The sequence below is a fragment of the Dendroctonus ponderosae genome, unplaced genomic scaffold (assembly GCF_020466585.1).
Source record: "Dendroctonus ponderosae isolate FM_Combo_2020 unplaced genomic scaffold, Dpon_F_20191213v2 Dpon_F_20191213_1, whole genome shotgun sequence".
Taxonomy (NCBI): domain Eukaryota; kingdom Metazoa; phylum Arthropoda; class Insecta; order Coleoptera; family Curculionidae; genus Dendroctonus; species Dendroctonus ponderosae.
Genome location: NW_026017110.1, coordinates 31,512,790 through 31,534,073, shown reverse-complemented (window position 1 = coordinate 31,534,073; position 21,284 = coordinate 31,512,790). Strand labels below are relative to the sequence as shown.

General features: G+C 34.9%; 1 protein-coding gene across 4 annotated transcripts in view; it reads left to right on the top strand.

The window, feature by feature from the left end:
* Positions 1–21,284, top strand: part of LOC109534691 (furin-like protease 2) — a 904,557-nt gene that overhangs the window by 686,679 nt on the left and 196,594 nt on the right. For 3 of the 4 annotated variants that reach the window (XM_048670198.1, XM_048670177.1, XM_048670187.1), the window contains one exon: positions 20,017–20,208. In XM_048670198.1, the coding sequence (XP_048526155.1) occupies positions 20,017–20,208 (192 nt within the window). Of the gene's footprint in view, positions 1–12,707; positions 12,957–20,016; positions 20,209–21,284 lie in introns of those variants that run through there. The other variant, XM_048670208.1, reaches the window with a different exon arrangement.

The window sequence follows — 21,284 nt, the reverse complement described above, 5'->3', positions numbered from 1 at the left end:
AATATAAATAATACTTGAAATATTGCTAACCTAACCTGACAAACCTGTTTACTGAATCTGAATTACAAATAAATTTCGGTTGAAAACAAAAGATTATTTCAATCATTACTTACAACTACCTACATTTGACAACAGGTTCTCAGACCGGTGGACCACTATTTTAAAATCCATTTTTAACCGTTACAATAGCTAATGCAGGCGTTCTTTTTCAATTAATCACATAGTATGGCTTCATATGGACATTTAGGGGTATGACTGTGACCGCCGAAGATTAATAAAAAATTGGTAAGGTACTATTAGTGGCTACTTTTTTAAATTTTTATGTAGATCTACTTTATTGACATTATTAAGGACTTCCCCGGACTAGAGCCCGCAGCTGGCCCGGAATTGTCTAGGTTTCTTCTTTCTTCTTACAAATCAAATAAAGTGGGGCAAATGTATAGATGGTCTTGACACGGAAAATGATCAACCGTCATGAACGCGCAATTAATTTTATTGAATATTTAATTAAAATCCATGTTTTTTAAGTAAAACTCTTTCATCATTTTATCCTATTTATTAGGCAGATTATATGGGTTAAAACAATATATTGCGATGAATGATCTGATTATTTCAAGATCCATTGAGAGATTAAGTTTACTGTCGGAACCGTTGAAAGTCCAATATAACACCGCAAGTTTTCCCTGAATGCGGACTTTACCAGATGCTCGCTCAATGTTCATATAAACGTCTCGGCTCTAATTCAATCTTCCGAAATTGCGTTTTACTGCAATACGAGCCAATTTTCTATTTATCTCGAAAAACAACGACAAACCAAAGAAATAACAGAAGAGAATCCGAGTTTCACAGAAACGCCCGCACCGCTTAATGTAGGGCGACATATTTTTGTTCTGGTTATGTGCACGCTGCACGTGTGGCACCGACGTGATAAAACTGGTTCAGTCATTATCTTGTTTGCAGTACATTAAAACCTTCACGTTAATGGCTGTCTTTCCCGCGATTTTCATGATAAATTTTGTAAGAAAACTTACATGTTTCTATGTAATACTTAATTTAATGATGTAAAATTTTATGGCGGCTTTGTTCACCAATTTTAAATTATTCACCAAAAGTCCCCATTTTAAAAGAAGTAAGTAACTACGAACGATTGCAAATTCTCATTCTGACTGAACTTACCATAAGAGCTTGAAAAACAAATAATTCCTAGAAAATAACAAGCTATGGTGCCAAATTGGCGACGAAGTAGTAGTGCTTTTTGCAATATCAGGTTATATTTTGTTATGTCAGGTATAATATAATATCAGGCAATTTGCAGTCGAGTAGCGAGTTGAGAGTTGAAATTTTCGAACCAACTTGTTTGTTCAGAGGCAGATTAAAGCTATAGGAGGCCCGGTACTGAAATGAATATAGGGCCCACTTTTTAACAGTAAAATGTGAACATTTTTGAATTGTCGGAGTTCACGGGGCTCTCTCAAGGTTGGAACCTGGGCTGCGGCTCCTTCCTGCTAACGCCTCGGTTAATCCGCCCCTGAGTTTGGTGTTCGCTTGTCTGTTTTCAATATTATATCTATCGCTCGAGTCGGGTTGGTTTCGATCTTGTTATTAAATATTTATGAATTTATTTTTGCTTAGAGTTTAGATGAGTATGGCAGGAATTTGTCAACTTAACAGTCGATATATTAAGACTCTTAATTTTTTTTTAATTTAACATTTGAAATCGCAGTAAAAAGCAATTATTGGAAAGCAAGCGCTACTCGCTTCTTTCGACGCGATAGGGCGCTTTTACTCAATTTTTTTAACTGAGTTTTGTATAATTTTAATGAAACTCATTATGTGTGTGTTTACAATTTCGTAATGGGTATTTAATTATATGCACAGTTAACAGAGACCTTTATTGAATGCGGCTTTCTGCAGTGGGTCTTCCACCCTTTATTTATTAGTATAACTGTTTACTTGGTGCACCGAAAGGTTTACTTGGTGCACCAAAAGGTTTACTTGGTGCACTGAAGAGGACTACCGAAATGGAATAAAACCTGAAAATTTAAATCGATATATTTTTATATTCTAAGATGCCAATAAAAAGATAACGAATTATAGGCAATACAAATACTACATTTGTAAAACGGGTTTTCGTCAAGAAGATCCCCTTTAAGGTACTCGTACACTAAAAAGTAGGTTTATTGAATTCATGAGAAAATTCGAGACTTTATTATTCCACCTGGTCTAATAAAGGAGAAAGAAATATTTCGCTTTCGCCTTTATTTAACTATTCAGACGGTTTGGAAAAAAATATTGAAGACGGGTTCCCACTGTCTTTACCTGATTTAGGTGTTAATTTAAACTGCTGCCTTAAAAATGTGTTTTTTTATTTCAATGTTTGAAGTAGAACATCTTAATTTGTATTTTATGTTTAAATTGTCTTGGAGTCGTTGCCTTCTCCATCTTACCTACAAAGCTAACAATTCGTATTTATAACTACTAAACCGCTGTACTAATTTCGACCTAAATTTGATCGATTTCATTCCATTAATCTCGAGATATTAACATTTATGTTCAGCCCTGAATCGTGGGCTTAAAGCTAAAAGTGACAAAGTCCAAAATTGCCGTATTTGTGTTTGGTTGACGAAGTAATTTAAGAAAATTATATATTTGTTTTCAGAAACTGACGAATTCCCCCAAGGCCACACAAATAGGTGCAATAAAATGCGTTTTTATTGACAAAGTTTTCAAAAGAATTCTCATATAATTTTCGGCTTGGTTTAAAAGTGCATTTACCATAAAATTATATTTTAGACTTGGTCAGTTTTCGCCTTAAGTCCACAAAATAAGCTCCCTATATTCGTTCTTTGCCTAGGCGTGATGATAAGTGTCTAATATGAAGACGTCCAATTTTTTCAGAAATCAACTAAACCTTTACGAACGTACCCTAAAACTGTGTTTTTTTCTGAAACAGTTTTACAAATGTATTGTTTATGGTTCCCATAATTAATTTTTTTATAGGTGCCTTTGATTGGAGAAAGAATATCTATTCTGGAAATTCTGCTTTTCACAGATAGGTACATCTGACTGCTTCTCATTGTTACTTACCCGCTAGTTTACAAGGAGAACGAAGTCTATTACCAGCTTGTAAGGAATATGATGTCACGGTTTGGCCTGCTTTCAGAAAATAGTAATAAAATTAACAGATTTTATAAAGAATGTGAAATCGTCCAACAATGCTTCAAACTTGTGCCACAAATATGTCTGTTTTATTTCAAATTAATTTAAATCCGTCGTTCTAATTGGAGACCCTTTAGATACTTATACTCTCAAAGGGCACCAGCACACGGGCGACTTTTGTCAAGCATCAAAAGTAGGGATGGTCCGTATTTAACGTAACCGCTAAAATAACAGTGTTCCAAACTTTTAACCTGTAACCGTAGTTACAGCTAGCCGATTTTACCGGTTTTTTTTTAAACCGGCTCATAAAACCAAAACAGTTGTGCGCACTACGCATCAGCTGAAGCCGTTTGCCGATTTAAAGGTTGTTTTTGCAACCGTCCCATAAGCCTGAGAAAGTGGTTCGCGTCAGCAGAGAACCGATGTGGCATCGTCAAGCGCTCAGTTGCAGCAGTTTCAGTAACCATTTGTCAACGGAAAATATGTTGTATGTAGTTGCGCGTTGCCTTGATGATTGTGTATCACTTTTAGTTGATAAGAATTACTGTTCAGTTCTCTAGGAACCAGTGAAAATTTGTTTAGTTGCTGCGATGATATAATTCAGCATTTTGAGTCTATAATTATTTAGTTTTCTGACATTCTGTAATAAATCTTAAAAAAGGGATTTCTCTCAAGAAACTAAGCTTGGGAATTAAATGCCCATTACCAGCAAACTAAGCAGAATGTGCACTTGCATAGAAGCGATGACCAAACTGAGAGTCTAAGACATAAATTCCATCACAGTTGAAATGTAAAATAACAAACGTTTTAGTCAAATTCAGTCAGAGATTAAATGAAAGTTATATGAATAGTAATAAACGTTGTAAGATCGACACATTTTTTGGTGGTACCAAAATTAACTCGAGTAATACTTCGTTTAGGTTTGCCAAACACGCATTTCTATTTTTATTGTAGATTATTTAATGTTATTGTGAAACGAAATGCGAGAAATAATTTTCTAAAGCGGGTGCCATCATAAACGAGCGAAGAACTCGACTCAGTAGAAAGCATCTGCAAAAAATTTTTATTCTTAAATGTTAATTCAGTTTTAAATGGAAATGAGATTTTAAATAAAACATATAAACCGTATATTTTATTTAATCACTCTAGTTTCTTATCAGTTTTTTTGGTGTTTAAGTAGTTACTCCTGACCCATGCTTTGCTTTTGATTTTAGAATATTTTATTTTTAGTTTACTAATGTTAATAATTATGTTTTTAATAATGGAAATCATTATATATCATCACTATTTCTACTATCATCATCATTCCGCATTTTAATAAAAAATTTAAAAAGTGACATATTCCTTTTGAAACGTATTACCAAAGTGAAACTGAAACGTTGTAACCCATTACAGAAAAATAATCGTTTATCACACTTCTAATCAAAAGTCCCCCATGCCAGTTTACTATAAGCCAAATTAAGTAAACACATTCATCTGAAGCTACCACCATTTTACCACCGGTCTGCTTGATCCCATTCAGTCCTGTTTGTTCGATACAGAACGACAATCGCTAGCGTCATTTAAAGTTGCATGTTTTGCAGACTGTCGCCCATAGTCGCTAGTAGCGGCTATAAAAAGTCGCTCATGTACCCCGCCGTATTTAAAAAAATATATTTTCATTTTTGGCGTCAAAACCATCGCGCTACAAAGCTAACTAGTCTAAGAGTCGGCACTGAAGGGTGACATATCTCATTAGATTTAGTAGTAATAAAAATTCAGGATCTGTTTCTCAACCTAGAAAAATCTTTAATTAATTTTGCTTTTATTTATTGGCTTTAGTAATCACAATTTAAGGTTTTTCTTAAAATACGTAAAACAAGTATACTTCTGCTGTTAAATAGAGTGTTAATTATTCACAGTCGCAAAGTTAGCAAGAACTATATTACGAAGGCTGGGTCGCAATACCAGTTAATGAAAAGACTGAACGTGTATATGCTTTTAAGTAGTGCTTAACTTTACGCTAACTTAGATTTGTTAAATATTCGATGTTCTGGTGAGTGCCAAAAATAGTTTTTTTCCCTGCATTCCGTTTTCAGGGGGAGCCTTTGAATAGCAACTGCAAATAAGGATAACGAAATATCTTATTTCTATCACAGCCTGACAAAATTATTGGATAATAAAGCGTGATTGTTAAAATATGAAACGGGTCTTACTTTTATGACACGGCTATGTGAAAAGTCTAGCTGAAGCTGTACACAAATAACATTATAACAATTCCTAGTTAAGTTCCTCAGTTATGAAGCTAAAACTATTATAAACTGTTGTGATTAAGAGCGATCTACCTACTTATCCATACTAATATATAATTTTATATTCTAATCGTTTTAATCGAATTTAATTCGTTTAGTCAAACCAGTTTACTTATTGCTTTTTTTCAGTGGTTACTTGAACTTAATTTAAACCCCGAAGTAATTTAGTTGCAAATGAAACCCTTTTCGTTTAATTCCGGCCTCTTCCACTAGCTATTTTACGTGATATCTTAAATCAACAATGACGAATCCTCACAGCTATTTCAGAACCTATTTGGTAAACTTACTTTCCTAAGTCCGTCGACCCAGTTTCAAATTCTACTTGAACGTTTACCTACATTCCTTTGTGAATAGTTTATCTATTATTCAAATTGCAATACAAATAGAGTTTTAGTAAATTATGTATACTATTTCAAATTGGTGTGTGGTGTTATGTACCATGCCTTGATGACATGATTATTCCGTTAATTCTGGGTTCTCACGTACGCATCTGATTACCTAAACAACATTCGAACGCGATCTAGCTATAAATAACCTAATAGCGTTTTGATGTTACAACAAACAAAGTGGTTGAGCTTATTTTTCCTTTTTCGCGCTTAGAAGCTTTCATGAATCGATGAGCGTTTATCTAAATAAGATTGTCCGACACCATCTGTGGAAGTGGTGATAATTCTTTCAACTAGTCATCCTAAAGTGACCATTTCATTATTTAAGTATATTTTTCTTCTAGGATGGTTAATTGATTTAGTAATATTTCAGACATAAGATAGCCTTTTGGTTTCACGTTCCAAGAAGAACGATTCTGGATAAACAAAAACGTCATCGAATTTTGATATAAAAGACCGTCTGATTTGTCCCCAAATAAGACACTCTACAAACTTCAGTCGAGACACATCGCGGTCGTGCATTTTACCAAAATTGCATAACAGTCTTTTCCTCCATTATTTAGTATTTAATAAGTAAGAAATTTATTTCATAAATTAAATAAAAGTGTATAAAACATTTTGATATTTATTTTAAATTAAATAAATAAACGGGAAATTGAACAAACCGTTCGGGTTCCCAACAGTGGTTTCAATTGCGAGACTAACCTTATCAAATCGTAAACATTTATTAAAAGTTAATCGTGGGTTGGGAAATGGTGCCGATTATGATTCCATTTACTTGTGATATTGACTTTCTGTTGAAAAGGAGTTTCTGTTTGTGTACAATGTACTTAACTGTTTTGCAAACAACACCTAATTTCTAGAAATGTTATTCACTAAATATGCTGAACTGTTTACTCACATTTTTATTTATTTTTGTTCATTTAATTCGTAATTCAATGCATTTACATTTTGTTATTGGATTGTGGAACATGTATTTTCTAAAATACGTTTGTGCTTGAAAATGGGATGCAACAAAGTTAAACTGAGTTTAAAAAGCTAACGCTGTTTCAGTCGAGTAACTCGCTGGACTAAAATAGTTAAATATGATTTTGCATTGGAGCATTCCAAGCGGGTTGCAATATTTACCATAAAAATAAAATAATAGTCACGTTTTAAAAGCAGTAATAATACAATAAGAGTATTATCGAATGTTGTCTGCTTTAACTAGTCCACCTGCAAGCCTGATGCACTTTTCAATGCGTTTGCGATTGTTATTGTCAACTCTCATAAGTTCAGCTACATTTATTTCACGGCAGGCTTGTCTTATCCTCTCACATAGTTCTTCTCGAATTTGAGGTCTTACTTTATAAACCTTATTCTTGATAGTACCCCAGAAATAGAAATATAATGGCGTAAGGTCAGGAGAGCGAGGGGGCTACTGTTCAAAAGAGCTTTTTCTGCCAATCCATCTTAATAGCAAATATCGATTTAGCCAATCCCGGACCAACAGGGAGTCATGAATAGATGTACCGTCTAGTTGGAAAAGCATTTCGTGTCCCACGTTGATAGGCAGATCCTCGATAATATCCCAGAATTCATTATTAAAAAAATTAAGCAATCGGTCAGCATGTAAGGTAGTGTAGAAGAAAACCGGACCAATTATTCTGTCATCTAAATTTCCCACCACTCATTAACTTTTTGTGAATATTGGCTATTGCAGTTAATAACCCAATGCGGATTTTCTGTAGACCAGTATCTCCAGTTTTGAGAAGATGCTATCCCATTGGTAGTGAACGTAGCCTCATCCATAAACATAATTTTTCTTAAAAAAGTTCTATCATTTAAAAAATTTCCTTGGGCCCACAAGCAATATTCTACGCCTTTCAAGTCATCACCTTCTCTCAACGTGTGCAGAAATTTTGTTTTGGAGGGCTTTATTCTATGACGAACCAGGCATCTTCTAATTTTCTCTTTACTTACATTTAATTCAACAGCCCTCAGATGTAAACTCATTTGAGGATTGACATGAACCGAAGCTATGATGGAATCATCATTGTGTGTTCGATTTCGAAGTTGAGCGTGAAGCGGACTGTTCAACACACTTCCAGTTTGAGTGAAACGCAAATTCACCCCTGCCGCAGTTTTGTCTATTAGGATTTCTTTGTGGGTGTCTCATATTGAATTATTCCGCAACTTGTCTGCTACTTCGAACTCCATCACCAGATAATCTAATTATTTCTATTTTCTCCCTTAAACTGAAATGTTCAATAGGCAATTTTGTCAGCGCACTGACACAATTATTAGACGCGGCTAATTTGTTTCAATGGCTCTCTAGTGAATACTGATACGAAAATTCGGATTTTGAGTAAAAATTTATAAGAGTGCCAACATTTGACTTTTCACTTGAAACTTAGTATTTAGAGTTAAAATAACATCCTGAACAACTTTTTCTAGTAACTTTTTCCGATGTCTCTAACGCATCGCAGAATATAGCATATTGCTTCTATTCGCAAAGTCGTAGTAGGCTGGGTTTTTATCTGAAGGTAGAAAGGGGTACCCTAAAGAATTAAGCTCATGACATTCTACCTCTGTACCGAAACTGAAAACCTTGCTTCTAAAAATAACTAAAATACAGGGGTGTTTCCATCTTAAGTGCGGCACACTGTATATACAGGGTGATTTTTTAACTTGCAATTGTCTCAGAATTTTCAAATTTTATTTCAGGTTATAAGGAGTAGTGCCGAAAATAAGTAAGCGTGCGCCGAAAAGGTTAAAAAAAACGGAACAAAAAAGCTTAAAAATAGAAAAGCACCAGGTGTGGACAATATACCCAACGAACTTCTATAGTATGGCGCTAATGAACTCACAAAAAAACTAGCGCAACTCTTCAATGGAATATTAAGCTCACAAACAATCCCCGACGATTGACACAAGAGCTTCACCATACCCATCTTCAAAAAAGGATAAAAAACCAACCCAGAAAACTACAGGGGTATAACTCTTCTATGGTCTTCCATGAAATTATTCACCGGCCGTATTAAAGACAACCTGGAACAACATATCGAAATTAAAGACGAATAGCAGGGATTCCGGAGAAATAGGTCTACAACTGACGTCCTATTTATCATACGCCAAATAAAAGAAACCGTGACCGTGTCCAACTGGAAGGCATTATCACGATCTTGAAGAAAAAAGTATACTACCTAAACACAGACAATTCGACCCGAATTAAAGTTGATTATAAGACAACAAATGGCATACCGATATTGCAGGGTATAAGACAAGGGGGTAGCTTAAGCCCGTTTCTAGTCACCCTAGTTATGGACGAGATCATTGAAGAGATCAGCGGCTTATGTATGGGGTATAGGATCAACAGAAAACCCATTAGCATAATTTGCTACGCTGATGACGCGACAATATTGGCAGAAACGGAGGACAATTTGCAACAACAACTTCACAGATTCAGTCAAGTCAGCACACAATTTAATATGCAAATATCAATATCCAAGACAAAATGTATGACATTTGCCAGAGAACCAAGGAGATGTAAGCCGGTTATAAATAATGAAATTGTTGGGCGTCACAACTTTCAGATATCTTAAAGCGGATATTTCCAGCCGCAACCAACCAACTAAAGATCTCAAATTCTAGATCAACAAAGCCTCGTTAACATCCGGTTGCTTAAGAGACGTCATATGGAACAACAAACATATGAGCATCGACCGTAAAGTTCGAATATACAAAACATGCGTAAGACCAATACTCACGTACGGCATCGAGACCCGAGCAGACACAAACAAAACATGTATGTTAAGAACGGCAGAGATGAAGACTCTAAGGTCGATAACGGGAAAAACCACTACGGGATAGAGCGGAAGCGCAAAAATAAGACAGACCTGGAAGGTGGAAGATGTAATCAGATGGGAACTAAAGCGTAGAAGATGCTGGCGGGACCATGTAGAAAGAATGGACCCCGACAGAATAGCCAAGATTGTGTCGAAGGGAAATCCAGCTGGTAAAAGACCCATCGGAAGACCACCGAAAAGATGGAAGGATAGTTGAACATTTATATCACAGGAGAATCAACAACATGGACCATCTTCAAATTTTATTTCCGGTCGTAAGGAGTAGTGCCGAAAATAAGTAAACGTGCGCCGAAAACGTATAAAATATTCATGAAATCTACTGCCTGCAGTAATATGAGGAAAACTTTTCTCACATATTATCTATTTCCTAATACTGTAATTTTTATTATTTTGTTAGAAAAAAGTACGATAATACGAAAAACAATTATTGGTACGACTAGCAAATATCTCATCAATTAAGGTCAGAAAAAAAAAATTTAATATTTTGAGCAAATTTTTTCACCTTGTGCACCCTTAGACTTTAAAAGTTTTGAAAAGCTTTTTATATTAAACATTAATTTGCAGTAGCCTGTCTGCATGGCCAACTCTGGGGTTCATTGAGTCAATAACCAATTATATTTTCTGTCCTATCTCACTAGCTAAACGAGAGAGATTGAGGACAGAAACGACTACATTTGAAAGACGTTTTTCATCTTGTCACACCTAAAAGGACAGTGTTTGAATCCTATTAGCAAACCGGAAATGCTTTCTCCCTATACTCTATTTTGTATTGCACTTGCTCATCTAAGCACGTATTAGTCGAGCAGCGATAAGAGCGTCGCTAATGCGAAACTTTCCTTGATCGCTCATTGCAGCTTCGACATAAAAGCGTACTAGAGTTAAGTATACACAAATGGAAATTGAACTAAAATGAGTAAAACACGAATTATTTTGTTTCTATAATGAATACGGACAGATGAAAAAAGACATTTCTATTCTATTAGATGGAAAATGAAATTACTGTTTATGTTAGTGATTTGTTCGGAATTAAATTTTCAGAAAAACAAACGAGCATCATTTTTATAAAGATTCTCAGCCTTGTAGCCCTTATATTCGATTAACAATGCTTAAATCGGTAAAAAGGTGCATTAAGAAAATGTTTTTTCAGGTTAAACTCATAAGCCGTGGCTTAGATATATGTGTAGCTAGCTCAGAACAAATGCCAGCAGCAAACAAGTAAAATTAAAAACTGAGCGTGTATTATCCTTACTTAAACCATAGGGATTTCTATCGGGCTTTTAACCGTGGCAAAATAAATGTTTCTATTTTGACCACAAAAGTATCCCTGAGCGTCGGTTCGAGTAAAAAAGCAACATCGTCCGCTGATAAATACATCTAAGAATTTTATTTCAACGATACATCCCTCCACCGCTCAAAGAATCCCAAAAGGACAGTCCCAGTTTACGTCGGAATCCGCTCTGGGATGTCTTTGTATTTCCGTTTTATTGGATCATAAATTCTGCTTAACGCATTGCTTTGGTCGGCCAAATTGCCGCCAAGTGGCAAATGTCCTTCGGTGACCATCAAATACTATTCTGGTTATTCCAGTTAGGAGACTATTCCACTTTTATGTTTTTGATAGATCGTTTCTCATGCGGTGATATAAGCTAAAAACGTGACTGGTTGCTAAACGATCAATCAATACGTCGACATCGTTACCCATTGAAAGTTAAAACTTTAAAAATAAATTGCTATAAAATTATATAGCAGATATTAGAAATTGAAATATATTAACGCCTTAATGCCAAACTGTATTATTAATCTTATTACCCAAATAAAGACCCAAAAAGAGAGAAAGTGAATATATTTTTAAACCGAAGGAGAAACTTTAAAATTTAGTTATTAAAATATGTTAAAATTAGGTATCAAATAATATAATGCATGTATGTTGGCGACTGAGCTTGATAACTGTGTACAGAAGCTATCGTCAACTTCTCATGGCTTCTTATATTTTCAATATAAGGCAAACTAAATTTGTTGCGCCGCCAATGTGCAAGTTAAGCTCAAGAGCAAGAAAAAGTAACTTCATAGGAGGAGTTCATATTTCGCCGAACTTCAAAGCTTCATTATTATAGAACAGTAGGGCTCAAGTAATCTGAACTATTTTCAGACATTGTTCAATCAGTAGATGGAGGAAGTTCCACAGAAATAAGCTAATTTTAAGCGAAGGTAAAGTAGAGCCTGGTAAACTACTAGACCAATTAATTTAAAATTCTAGTTATTAATTTTGCTAATTACAGAGTAAATAATAAATCGATAATAATGAGTATTATTTCAGATACATTTCAGTTTTGCTGTCTTTTTTTTGGTTTTAATGTAAAGAACATAACCTATCATCCATCCCCAAAGCCACGCCATCAAAGCTTCTAAAAGCTATTTTATTAGACACCATTCTCAAGTTCTTTGGTGGTAAAACTTGATTTATTTCAATTTTGAATTGGTTATGAGCGCAATGATTTTCAATATTCGGGGATTTCACCCTAATGCTTTTTGTATTCACGTATTTGAAAAGTTGTGCATTTGATAGCTTTGGTTTTTCCAGGAGTGGTCTACGCTTGAACTTATAGAGATTATGGAATCGCATATGGTCCTGGAGTTAGAAGTGTTTAAGGCTGTCTTCTTCTTGCATTTGGAATTAGATTTAAAATAATTTCCTCATTTTTTTGGACGTTCAGTTTGGATCTCCCATATAATTAAAATATTGTTTGCAGATTTTCAGTAAGTAAATCAAATAACACTTCCTGCCAATTTCAGATTTTTCAAAATTGCTTCTCAATACAATACTGAACGCATGCGATATAAATTAATCACCTTTTTCCCATGATAATAAACATAACAAATTAATGAATGTTATGTTATGTTATATCAGATGCGATTTTCTGACGAAATACAATTCGAAGGTTTATTGTTGTTTGCTTGTCATATACAAATAAATAATATTATATTACAGTACGCGAGACAAAAGTCGAAGTTGCGCCACTGCAGTGGCGGTCCTTCGGCTTTCGTTTCGCGTTCCGTATACTATTTTTCTTGATCTTCGGTAGAAACTAGCCGGGGAAAGTGTAAGGTTTTGAAAAAAGGCTTTTAAAATGTTGTGAAAACATGACATCTGACAGTAAGTGACAAGGTCAAGCTGTCAACGTGTGTGGCGAAAGTCATTACTTTCCGCACGAGATGAAGAAAATTTATAATGGGTAAAAGTTATGCTTTGGCAATCGAAAACACTGGAAAAAGTACGTACTTTCCATCAAGCTCAAGGGGATCAAGAAAATATACATTATATAGGACCACAGTAAGGGAAGATGTTAAGGAGATTTAAAAATAAATGTTACAAATTGAAATATTACAACTTATACTAATAGAATCTGGTGTCTGTTATTAAATATCATTGTAGTTTATTAAGCAACTTTACAATTAAAATATCAAGCAGTTGAAATTGGACAAAATTTTTTCACAGTGCAATATAAACAATTAGTTTAGGTTAGTTTGACTGGCTAGTCCTGAGAGAGTTAGAGATCGGACTCTCTCGTTATTATTTGGGCTTTTGTGAAAAGCAGTATAGTTTAAGATTCACACATTTATAGGACACGTATTTGATACACAATGTTATCCTTACATATTAAGCCACTAAGATGTATAAAGTATATTCAATATATCTGAATTCAAATCAGCCCAGCAAAATTGAGATAGGCCGCAACGAAGAATCGAAACAATCGTTAAGAAAGCCTATGCGATGCCTCTAGTGGAAAATTAGTATTAGACACCTCATGCAGCTTCAGAACAACATGCACCTAACATATCTTCCATTTGCTCATTAGGTGACTATATCACTTGGCGATCCACTACAAAGTTAACTCTCAAGAGTGTTCTCATTAACTTGAAGTTTCACCACCTACACATTCTTAAAGCCTATCTTATCTAGGAAATTATTTTATAAGCCTACCATGCCATTAAACGGCTTCCTTCGTTGAAAGTCGTTATTGGCATACAATACCTTGAACAAAGTTCCGTGAAACTAATGAGCTCTTCTTACGCAGCCACTCATAAATATGCGAGTATTAATTAAATGTATTTCATTATTACTGTTCGTAAAGTTTTAATTGGACGTTAAAATTTTCGTTCAAACTTATTACATTGTGCTTTTGATACAATCGCTACTAAAGTTGGGATAATTAACTATACAGTTTGACGGAAATATCTGAATATTTAGTCTTATATTAAATTTCCTACCATAAAAAGCAACACTGAAAATCAATCAATTAGTGTAAGTCTCGGTGAAGATAAATATTTGAGGCAATTCATGAAATAAGTTATTTTGTCACCTTTATATAACAAAACACTATTGACAACGTGCTAACAGTTCCTGATAATTAAATCCATGTGGATTGAATTTCATTTAGAACTTGAACAACAACTAACACTAGGAAAGTTTCTAGTTTTCACATGTATAACGGTCGAAAAAGTTCACATTTCACGCTTCTACTTGGAATTTAATTGGCTCAAGATTTCCGACAGAAACTTTTTATCTCTGTACTTTTCCAATTAAAATTCCCTGCACTCGAGAAAAATCCATCATTTCTGAAGGGCTGGTTAATTCAGCAAGCGACGGTCGCATGTGCGAGCTAGAGTAGAGTGTGCCTCATTACAGTGTTGTTTTACTTCAGATTTCCTAATGAGATTTTATCCAAAAATGTATTCTGTATTGTCGCAGTAATTGATTACATACATTGGAAACCAACATTAAAAGCGCCTTTTTACGTACCTGTTGTTTTTTATTTTTCGATTTGGTTCATACACAATTTCTGCTTTTTGCACACCCGTTAGTTAACATGTTTAGCTCGTCTTTTGTCGAATAGTTCCTGAACATTCATTGTTTGGAGCTGTGATGCAGTTTGAGGACTTTGGTTGTTATACGTTTTTTATGTTGTAGCTTAAAGGCGTCTTAATTTTTGCCGCTATGTTTAAATGTACTTTACAGGCACTCAGTGATTCTCCATTTTATTCCCGGTCTAAGCCTGCTTTCAACAGACTTGGCACGATTACCAGACCATATTTAACAACTTTGATGAGCTGAAAAGTTGGCACGGCTCCTAGGCAGTCCATCATTTGAATTCCTTGTTTCACGCCTGCAGTAAACGTTATGAAATGGGGGAAGATAACGTGGAAGTATTATTCTTGTCTCTATTTGATAACTGGTTCTTCTACTGGTGCCATCGCTGTGTATATACTGCCATGTGCTTGTGGATTGCTGTTGGGGGTAGAGTGGGGCAATAACGGGTTGACCTGTCACCGATGCGTGTATAGTGTTACAGTGCAACTGTCCAGAAGCCATTCTGGTTTTCTACGACTTATGAGCCCGGCGAACTTTTCAATCCATGCATTGTCTGGCCATGACGGTCCTTTATCTTGTGAACTTTTATGATAATGGTGAAGCAAGTGTGAGCGTTCCATATTATGTCCGCTACCATTTCTTGGTCCAGATTATTTGGACTTTTGTTTATAGGATCACCTACTTTATGCGTCATTCCGAGTGTCTCACCGAGAAATGAATCGATCGATATACAGGGTGTCGCATAAGAGACATTTTTAGGCTCAAAAAAAGACGATCTTAATTAAGTTTTATTCAAAAAATGTCTGGCTCCTATGCCATTTTCTTATATAAGACTCATATTTTGCGGAAGCAGCGCTTTGGACAAATGGAACACAATAAACGAATTCATCCGCTTTGGACAAATTGCGAATTCTTGTATGCCTTGGTACAAAAACTATCAGAACCTTTGATCTAGTAGCTGGAATCAACTGATTTATTTGATTTGAGATACTACATTCTACAACTTCATCTACATTCGTAGTTTTTGCGACTAAACATTATTTCCGTTTCCTTGCTATTTAACAATTTCGGAAGTCTGCAAATGTAGTAAGCGATAAAGGTATTTTGTAGTAACTGAATTTCCAAGCGTTTTATACTTCTTATCTACAACTGTTATATAATGACTATGATTTGGCCTTTGTTAAAGGAAATCCCGGCTGAAGCGATATTGTCTTATGCAGATGATACTACTATTGTTGCTGCTGGTAATTCTTGGAACGACACTTAAAAAACTATGAATTGTTACTTATCGAGAGTTGACAGCTTCGAATAAATTGTCCTTAAACGTTGAAAAGGCGGTTTATATGGCTTTCGGAAACTATAAGGATAGTGTGCCTGTTCAAACAATTGTCATGATAAGAAACAAACAATTAACTAAGGTAGAATATTGCAGATATCTGGAATAATTTTTGATAGTAACCTGAGGTGGGACAAACAGATTGACTACATCATAAAAAACAAAATACCTTATGTACATTTTTTATAAGATTTCGAAAGCAATGCCAACTGAAATAATGAGAATGATCTATTATGCTTTTTTCCATAGCATCATGTTATGGAATTTTGATTTGGGGCGGAGTTTACTAAAATTATAAGAAATTACTGCAAACTATACAGAAACGAATCGTCAAAATTGTAAATAAAAATAATAGTGTTGTTGACAGCAAACCCATGGTTTTACAACAACTCTTCATCTATGAATCTCTAAGCTATCACTACTACGATCCTAAGAACTAATACCTCAAGTCTCATAGCATAACTAGAAACAAAAGTATAATTATTCCTAAACACACTTTGAAAGTCAGGAATAAGAATAGTTACATAAGAGCGATTAATATATTTAACAATCTGACAAAAGAATTTAAAACTTTAGAAGCTGATAGAGTCTCTCAAAAAAGAAAGCTTAAAGAATGGATAAAAAATAATTGCAAAATTATAAGTTTGGATGCAGCTCTCTCTCTCTCTCTCTAGTGTTCATTTTTTTATGGAATTTTATGCTATATTTTTGGTTTATACCCGGACATGTTTCCACTGTTAAATTTTACAGGTCAATATACACTCTACTGAATGCTAAACTATATCACTAGGATTACTGATAAATAATTTTCCGGATCCTCTCGATAGAGCCCTCGAAGATTTAGAGAACGAGGTGGCCAAAGAAAAAAACAAGTGTTGGCTATCGATGGATCAGTAAAAGCGTTTTCTAAAAAATTTTGACAAAAAACAAAATAATATTGACAAAAATAAATTTCTTTATCCCAAAATTGTGTAAATAGTCGAATTTAAAATTCTGTAAAATGCTCAAATGGCGTTCATCTACAAAGTTATTGGAGTCATTCTTATCTAAAGTGACCCAAAAACTTTTAACCTTTCAACTCGCTAATGATCAATCACCATTATAATTATTCAATAAATATTTTGTTTAATGTGGATATTATAAATCTAATAAGTTCAAAATGTTTAAGTGGGAGATGACTACAAACGGTTTTCCAGTAAAAAGCCCTGATCTGATCGTCTGAGTTTATAGAAGTTTCTTTAGGGAGCACCAAAAGCGTTTGATTTGCGGTAAATTTATTCAAGCCCAGCCTTGTAAAAACTCCCAATAAATAAAAAATGATTAACACTTATGCTACATGATTAATATGTCTTCATGGTTAAGTGAAAATTCTGTCACTCAAATATAGATATATGGAATTCAATTAAGTTATAAATACAGTACGTATTTATAAACGAACCGCAATGGTCAATGCTTACAATTTGAACTTAACCATCATTTTTGATGCCAATATGTCTGGAATATTCCAGACATATTGGAATATATTAGTCGTAAACTTGACATTCAATTTTCGTAAAATTTACTGTGCTTGGCATCGAAAACTACGTTGGAGAACATCACGAGGCTGTTTATTTAACTATAACAAACAGAAGAATTAAAAGTCATAATTGAGGACTTGAAAATTGGGCTACTGATCTATTTTAATTTAGATACTTTGAATATGAAATGTCAAAGCGGCAATGATGTTTTTTGTCATTAACAGATAGTTACAGGCAGATAGCCTTTGTCAATAATAACAAGCATTTGTCAAACTGTGGCTTTTTATGATGCTCCTTTCACAAAATGTAAACCAACAGCGAATTTGCGAATATCCGATTAGTTATGGAAAAATGCTACAGTAACATAGCAGAAGCTGTAACAACTTACACCAGCAAAGAGCTACACACTAGACGAGTGGACCGAAATTGACGCAGATAGTGGACAATCTAAAGGTGCTCGGTTTCCAGACCTAGAGGAACAGGTATTGGAGATTATTGCAGCTGAGCCTTCCACGAGTACTTGAAGCATTGCACAACAACTGCACTTTCTCAAACACCGGCTACTTAATTGTCCCGATAACTCCCCCGAGGAAGGGCTTACATTCCTACCATGTATGTAATATGCACAGGACACTAAAACACATTAAATCGCTGATGTTACGAACACCGGTTCAAATTGAGCAGAAGTTAATTAATCGAACACGAGAAGCTGCTCAAAATATGAGCCCAAACGCAAAGTGATTGGGACACATGTTTGGAGTGAAACGGGCAGGAATTCTTGCTCTTGAGAATACTCCTTGTGTTTTAACAACGGAATTGTGTTTTATTTGATCAATGATACATAACCTGTAACAGGTGGTTTTGGATGACAGTTGTGACCTATTTAGGTATATCACTTATTTGCCCCAAAAAGATCGCAGCACTCGGGGGGCTGTTTTGTCGAAGCACTGACCGCAAGGTGACACCGTTATCTTCGTGTTTATCTGTGATTACCGGAGTTTTTAATTATTACGAAGGAACAGGTATTTACGAAATGTTAATTAGGTAGATTACCTTGAAAAACATTGTTGCCATCCTTCTGATGTAGTATTTTGCAAAGATCTGAGTTTTGAATAACATTTAATTTTTTTTACTATTTTTTCTGTACTCCCAAGACACCCTCAGACAATGGAATCACGTGGAATGACGCCAATCTTGAATCACCCTGTATACGTATTCTTTAATTTTTTATGTTTTTTTATAACAAAATTTTATTTTTTATTATTAAACCTAATTATTTTAGTACAATAATTTTACTCAAGAATTGTATGTTTTCAGTGTATGCGTTGAAAATGGAATGGCTATAATACAGTCAAAGTATGCAAAATTATATTCTTTCAACAACGAACAGATTCTATTATAATTACACTGAATGCGGTGAAGCTACGGATAGGAGCTGAGTGGAGTGTATCAGATATGGAGGTCGACGGTAGTTAATTTGTTATTAAACGGGGTAATTCAAAGTCACCCTTAAAGAATAGAAACATCTTTAATAATACATAGTTTCCTTCTGTTCAGAGTGTTAGATATTATGAAAATAATGTAAAAGCCGTATTTAATTTTTTTATTAACCATGAGTCTAAAATACTTCAAGATTTGATTGGCGAATCAACAAATGAGTTTGGGTTCGGGCATATTCCTACCATGCGTTTTCAACAGCTCCAAAGGTATTATTCCAACCCTCGATTGGCTTTTTTTGCACTCAATACATTGGCCTATTAGCTGTTTTGACTGTCAGAAGTAAGGACATTGCTTTTTACCTCTATTTATGTTTTCTTTATAGCATTGGAAAATTGATTTGCTTTCAATCATTAAGTCGATCAAATACATTGCGCTGATCACTTACTGCGATAACCCGATATATCTGTTTCTTAAGATTATTCAAATTTGACAATTATTCCAGTATCCATGTCCAAATGAATAGCGACATTTTCCTGATTGTTCACCAAAAGCTCAACTGTTGCTGTTGTTTGCTTGATTATCTCATCACAAATGGAATTAAACAAATGAGAGGCATACACAAGATTAGGTGAAACGAAGTCAAAGTAGATTGTCGAAAAAATTTACATTATGAAGAAGAAATATTGCACTACACATGGAACGCCGGATCTTTTAGAGATGTATACATAATTTTTGCTCATTCTTAGAGGGATCAATGTTATGGGATGTGATTCAAATATCGCACCCATTCACATAGACAAATTATAGGTCGTTATCCTTTATAAGGAAAATTTATGTACTTGAGCCAGGTTCACTACGTAATAAACAATCCCGTATATGACCTTAAAACGCGCAGCCATATGTCATCATGACCGAAATGGCTCACATGACTGATATGGTCGTACGTTTGTTTGTGATTGCCGTCAAATGCTTCCGGATCCCGTAATTCCTAGTTATTTTCCTGGTTTCGAATGAGAGGCTTTCAACAGATATTGATGGCGCACGAATATGAGGAATATGAGCCCAAACTCGAAAAGTCCTATTAATGTAGTTGCATACATGTTTCATCAATAAAAGCCATTAGTATCCATTAGCACGGTTAGTAAATAATGGAACGTTATTGATTCCAGGTGCATTGGGTGCAACAACAGCACGAAAAGAAGCGCAAGAAAAGAGATTACGTATCAAACCCATCAGCTGCTCCACTTCGCGAGCTGTTCACCCGAGTAGCCCCAGGTGCCGAGTCCCATGGTCAACCTCATTATCGGGATGCTGCTAGTGGGGTTTTTCCAGACCCACTTTTCAGAGAGCAGTGGTACTTGGTAAGCATATTTTAAAATAATTTATAAACTAAAATGAGTGTTCTGAAGATCCGGGCTAGCAATTGGAAAGCCTCGCCGGTTAAGCCACAGGATAATTACTTTCTGACGTCCAACGAATAAAAGCGCCCGTGTATTCAGCCGGGTGTGGCTAAATAAATTCAAATGACCCGCACTTTTTTAAAACACTCTTGTGTGTTGCCTTAGATAACTAATACGACCCGGATGGGAGCGTCCTTTTGTTGCGATAAAATGTTACTGAGACAACGTTTATGAGATATAATTAAGCGTTAAGATGCTAAGTTTGAATAATTTTGTGCGGATACGAAGTAGAACGAAAAAGGAAGTGCTTTAAAGGTAACACGACAGCGGTTTCACTGTATTGCATTAACATCTAAAAATTGCAATTTTGTGTTACCGGACTGATAATACTTATGAAAACAACGGATTTATCTTCATTGTGTCTAGATGAATACTGTTGTTAAGAATACAAGGGACCCACTTGAGGGATTCTAGGTAAGCCATATCAAAAAATTACTCTGGATTAATATTAAGATATTTGGGAAGCACTGAGTCACAAATTCAATAACAGTATTACTTTGGAATCTGCTTAAATATTTTTTTTCATGAACAATACTTAAATGACTAAAACGTAAAACAGGTCAAGGAAAGATAATTATGGGTTTTACATCTTGTTCCTGAAGAAAGCTACTAATTTCAATGGTTTTCATAATTATTGAATGTTTTTCAAATCATGTTCCGGTTCAACTTCTGACTTGGCGAATTTCGAGTTTCACGCAAGATTAATGTTAATCTCGTAAAAAATTCAGGTATATTAATGTCGCCTGATTAATGTCGAACTCAAACATTTCCCCTGTTTAAGTCGAGTGTATTACTGAATATATTGCGAATTATCTGTAACTGTGAAATATGACAAGCCGTTTGGTTAATGTCGACGTTAGCTGGTAACTAACTTTTTCTTCGTAAAATACTACAGATTGCCGCAACGTGTAGGAAGAAGATTGATTAATAGTCTCAGAAAAATGTTAGCGCCTTTTTGTACTTCTACCCCCCCCCCC